The sequence below is a fragment of the Curcuma longa genome, chromosome 4 (genome assembly GCF_044706935.1).
Source record: "Curcuma longa cultivar G26 ecotype Majalengka, Jawa Barat chromosome 4, ITB_CL_G26_1.1, whole genome shotgun sequence".
Classification (NCBI taxonomy): domain Eukaryota; kingdom Viridiplantae; phylum Streptophyta; class Magnoliopsida; order Zingiberales; family Zingiberaceae; genus Curcuma; species Curcuma longa.
In genome coordinates this window covers 14,607,625-14,613,201 of record NC_133864.1, presented here as the reverse complement: position 1 = coordinate 14,613,201, position 5,577 = coordinate 14,607,625, and the positions used below count along the sequence as shown (strand labels likewise).

At 43.5% G+C, this 5,577-nt stretch overlaps 2 protein-coding genes across 2 annotated transcripts; one reads left to right on the top strand and one right to left on the bottom strand.

The window, feature by feature from the left end:
• On the top strand, nt 1-1,828 carry LOC141828086 (AAA-ATPase At4g25835-like). The gene has a single exon (XM_074715446.1). It carries the CDS (start codon nt 171-173, stop codon nt 1,707-1,709), a length of 1,539 nt encoding a protein of 512 aa, XP_074571547.1. The 5' UTR covers nt 1-170; the 3' UTR covers nt 1,710-1,828.
• Nucleotides 1,829-4,924: 3,096 nt separating this feature from the next.
• On the bottom strand, nt 4,925-5,577 carry LOC141825995 (uncharacterized). The gene has a single exon (XM_074713255.1). The coding sequence runs from the start codon at nt 5,575-5,577 to the stop codon at nt 5,113-5,115; it is 465 nt and encodes a 154-aa protein (XP_074569356.1). The 3' UTR covers nt 4,925-5,112.

The following is a 5,577-nucleotide window of genomic DNA, read 5'->3' as shown; positions in this document are numbered from 1 at the left end:
TACCCTTTTTATATTGTCTGAAACAAAGGTTGGAACCGTAAACCAAATTTGGAAATGATAGTTTAGATATCTTTCTCCAAGGAAGAAGCTGAAAAAGCAATCTTTGATTCATACCCTGTTTCAAGAGGGAAAACAGTTTGTTGTTTTTTTAGGGAAACAGGGAGGCAGATATGAAGGAGTTCTGGACTTCTCTGGCTTCTCTCATGGGAGTCTTCGCCTTCTTCCAGAGCATCGTCCACGCCGTGTTCCCGCCGGAGTTGCGCTTCGCGGCCGTAAAGATCTTGCACCACGTGTTCCGCTGTTTTTCCACGTACTGCTACTTCGACATCACGGAGATGGACGGCGTGAACACCAACGAGCTCTACCACGCCGTGCAGCTCTACCTCAGCCGCTCCGCCTCCATCTCCGCCTCCCGGCTCAGCCTCTCCCGCGGCCTCAACTCTTCCGCCTTCACCTTCGGGCTCAGCAACAACGACCGGCTCGTGGACACCTTCCGCGGCGCCACCGTCACGTGGGAGCATGCCGTCACGCAGCGCCAGTCGCAGACCTTCTCGTGGCGACCGGTGCCGGAGGAGAAGCGCAGCTTCTCGCTAAGGATTAAGAAGAAGGACAAACCCCTTATCCTCCCGGCCTACCTCGACCACATCATGGAGACGGCTACTGAGCTCCGCCGCCGGAACCAGGATCGGTTACTGTACACCAATTCGCGCGGTGGGTCGATGGAATCCCGCGGCTTCCCGTGGGAATCGGTACCCTTCAAGCACCCCAGCACATTCGAAACCCTCGCTATGGACCCCTCGCGGAAGGAGCTCATCATGGCCGACCTCATGGATTTCGCGGAAGGGAAGACCTTCTACGAGAAGACAGGGCGAGCGTGGAAGCGCGGCTACTTGCTCTACGGCCCGCCGGGCACCGGCAAGTCGAGCATGATCGCCGCCATGGCGAATTATCTCGGCTACGACATCTACGACCTGGAGCTCACCGAGGTGCACACCAACTCCGAGCTCCGAAAGCTCCTGATGAAAACCACCTCCAAATCAATCATCGTCATCGAAGACATTGACTGCTCTCTCAACCTCACGAACCGTAGTTCAAAGAAGGCATCTCCGTCAGACGACTCCTCGTCGGACCTGAGGCCAGTGGGCGGATCAGAGGACGTCGGCGCCAAGACAATAACTCTGTCTGGGCTGCTAAATTTTACCGACGGGCTCTGGTCGTGCTGTGGCAGCGAGCGGATATTCGTGTTCACGACCAACCACATCGAGAAGCTCGACCCGGCGCTGGTGCGGTCGGGGAGGATGGACATGCACATTCACATGAGCCACTGCTCGTTTCCGGCATTGAAGATCCTCATGAAGAACTACCTGGGCTTCGACGACGGGGAGTTCGACGGCAAGACGGAGAACAGTGACTTGCTGAAGCAATTGGAGGAGGTGATCAACGAGGCCGAATTGACTCCCGCGGACGTCAGCGAGGTACTGATCAAGAACCGTCGACGGGAGAAGGCGGCGGCGGCGGCAGAGCTGCTCGACGGTCTGAAAGAACGGGCGGAGAGGAGGATGAATAAGACGCGAAATGCCGGTGAGGAAATGGAGGAGGAAGAAGAAGAACAGGAGAAGAGAGCGTTAGAGAGCACCTCGAATGACAGTGATCGAGTGCTGGATAGCTGCAACGGGAAAGAAGAGAAGGGGAAGGGCAAGCAGGTTTAATTAGTTCGCCATTGAAGTGTTAGATTGTTGCTTATCGATTGCCTGCTACTTCCTACTTGTGCTTAATCTCATGAAGATTAATTTAACGCTGCAATTAGCCTTCAGTTCTTTTGTGTTTAATGATCATTTCAGAGTATATTGGAGAATTTGGTACCCTAAATCTACTCTTCTGATCAAGCTCTTCCATGCTCTGAATAAAATTCGATTAGATTGTATTTTTCTTAAAATTCATCCTTACTAAAAAAATTATAAAAGTAACAGAAATTCTCTATGAAATTTGTGTTCCTTTTTGCCAATTTGTGGTATTCATTTTTGCTTGCTTTAATTTGCACTACCAACTAAACTATAGGATTATGTCAATGACAACGCTACTTTTTTAAAGAAATAAATATGAAAATCCAGAGTCTTATAGGATTTAGGGTCTTAAGGGTGGCTATCTAATAAGATTAAATTGCACATGCAACTCTCTAGATTTGTTGTCTTTTCAAAGTTTAATTCAAATTGCAATTGTCGTCCAAATATCAAACCCATGTTTTTTACACTTCATTGAAGTTGTCAGTTTGTTGAATTTTCTAACACATTTGCTTTATTTGAATAGACTATTTGCCCTTGATGACTAGGCTTGCTATTAAGCAATGCCAACAATACTTTTTAGCCACAAAACACAAGGATGATGAGCACACTGTTATCTTTATTTAAACAAAAGAAAGGTCAAAAAATATGTGCCATTGTAATCAGCCTTTTTATTGTCGAATAACACGTGGTCAAAAAATTGATTTAATTAATTTTCCTCTAGCGCAAGGAATCCAAGAAGAAGCTAGAAGAAGAAACAACTATGTAGCTAGTCTTTAGTTTGAAGGACCACACCACCATTGAAGCTCTGATTGATTTGATCTTCTCCCAAAGTAACCCAATCCACATCATCTCCCTGTCCTCAAAGGGACCAAATCTCCACGTACCAATTTCTTTTGGCTTCACAAAAGTGAAGGCCTATCCTAATACCTTTCTTAATCGTAATCGCTCATGCATTAGCATTCTTTTCTCTGTCAACTTCGATAGTGCTCTATTTTGAAGATGGGTTTCTAATTGCATAGAAGTTGTGATTCAAATTTATTCAATAGACGAATCAAGACGAAAAGATTATTGTCTAATTTTAAGCTTAGTCATATAAAATTCAGATATATAAATTATCAAAATAAAAAAAAAAGCAATTATTGGGTCGAACGGCCAGTTGTCTCGAATGATCTCTTTTTAGCCAGTTATACTATCAAACTGTGGCATTAATGGAAGTGGTTGGATTCCTTATGAGAAGCTTTGTTAGGGGAGATCACTCAGAGTTCATATGACAAGGATGTATGCAGACTCGGTGTCAGACTTTTGAAGCCTTCCTTTGTAAAAGATATCCACTATTAAGGAAAAAAGAGAATCAATTTTTAGATGCAATTAGCATTTGTCTGACAAAAGTAGATGAAGACGACAATAATTTGGTGATGTTTAATTTATATGATACTTTAAGATGCATGTTTAGGATGTCAAACAATTGAATATTGAAACTTCACACTAATCAGACATATTCAATTCGCAACGTTTGATCTTTTCAAGATGACATTTTGATGAATGGAAGTGTTGATCATTTGATGACTGCAAAGAAATAAATTGCCTTGTCCCTTGCAGAGCCGGGCAGATTCTTCTGTCCTCTTGTGACCTACAGATGATGGGGCTCGTCTTCTCCCCCTCACTTCACCCTCAATGCTTTGGAAGGCGGTGGCAATACTTTTAGCTGCCATAACAGTATGCTTCCTCACTGTTCCTGCTGAAACTACTCCATCACCACAAAACCTTGCAAAATTCCATACCAAATGCTTGGTATAAACAATCCTTAACCTAGCTAACGAATGACAGCGAATGTAATATATATACACAGACGCTAGTTTGATCAAAAACATGCTGAAATAAGTGTCAAAAATATGCTGAAATAGGTGTGATTCTGTTGATGTACTGGCGCATAAAACTGTGGAGAGGCATGGCACCAAAGATTTTGAGCAAAGTTTGAAAAGTTGAAGATTTGTATTGCAGTGCAATGTCCAGCTGTGGAGCTGATATGGCAGATAAGTGGGGGCAACCATGGAGTAAAAGCCTGAAGAAGACAGCTAGAGCAGTTGAGGAATGGAGTGCTTGCTTCTGCAGCAGCAGCTGCTGCTAGCTCATCATAAATCTAAATCCAATCCTTGGCCATGATCTCTCACGGCATGCTCATCGTGCAAGATGAGAGAGAGAGAGAGAGAGGTTGGCGAGGGGTATCCAATGCGTTGCTGGGCAGCAGAGTGGGGAAGCTAGGGGCACCTCATGGCACATGTTGGATCATCAATATTTATAATTTTTGGCATGAATTAAGTCTCAATGATGGACCGATGTAGGCATTTCATAAAAGGCGATGGATTCTCTTCTGATTTTGTACCTCGAGGTAGGGATGCCCACCACTAGCTAAGATGTCAGCCTATTATTTTTTTTTTAAAAAAAAATAATAATAATAACAATGGACAAAGATTAAAAAGCTCTTTTTTTTATTACAAAGATGATTTTTTTATCAATAAAATATTTCACTCCATCGACTTGAGATAAATATCCTAAGTACATTCGATATTTTTTTATCTCTTATCACACATATTTGTTATATTATATAGGTGGCTGACCAATTTAAAATTTAATAGATATGAAAAAAGATAATAATATCAAATAATATATTTAAAGATATTGTATCATTTTATAAGAGATTAATAGGATGAGTGCTTTTTTATTACAAAATTTACAAGAAGACGTTCAAAGAAGCGTTTTTTATATTTTTCTCCAATAAAAATTAACTTTTTGTTGTATTATAGGCATAAAGTAATTATCAATTTAGATGATCCATAGCATTAGTTCCTCTATGCCATTTAATTAGTAGTTTAGTCTCAATAACCAAGCAAGGGATGGATATTGTGGGACTTCCCTGCAAAGGACAAGTCGTCTACTTTCAATGCGGCAGGAATATTCCGGCCCATGGGCTGAAATGGTGCACTAAGGATTTTATCATATATTTCACTCTAGATTTTCTTTCGATGGAAAAAAGAATAGCAAACTAATTTCAGCTGAGGTCGATGAGTTTACAGAAACATAATCGATGATATATTTTTGTTAACCAAGCACTTACTCGATATTACTCGTAAACTCTCGTATTCATTTCGATTATCCATAAATTTACAGAAGCATTAAAAAAAATAAAATACACAAAAAATCTCCAAAAAGATAAGCAACTAAAATTTGGTGAAGGAAAAGAGATGCAAATCCACAATAGTAGTTACTTCAATGCGATAACCATGCAAATAGAGGTTATATTGATCGCCTTTAAATCCACGAACGAATTTCAATCGGAGGTGGTTCTCTCCAACTCCAAGCTCTTGCCGCTGTCCCCCCTCAGATACCTCAGCTCGAGCGACACCTGCCTCTCCATCTGCAGCTGCCGGTAGAACCCTTCGATGAACCTGTCCGCCTTCAAATTAATATCCTCGCCGGATCCGCCGTCGGGAGACGACGACGACGACGATGCATCGCTCGCCGACCTCGTCATCTGCGTCGCCGGGTCCGGCGAGCCGACCAGGCTCGACGACGTCCGCGAGAGCGCGAACGACGACCTCGCGTCGTAGTAATCGTCGGAGCAGTCGAGCAAGCTCGGTCGGGTCTTGAACCTGAGCTCGGCCGCCGCCGGCGACGAAGATCTCTTGAGGGAGGAGACGATCCACCGGGTGGCATCGAAGGAGAGCAGGAATTTTACGTTGGCGATCGCCCGCCGCAACTGGCTCAGCACCGAAATTCTCTTCTTGGAAGCCAT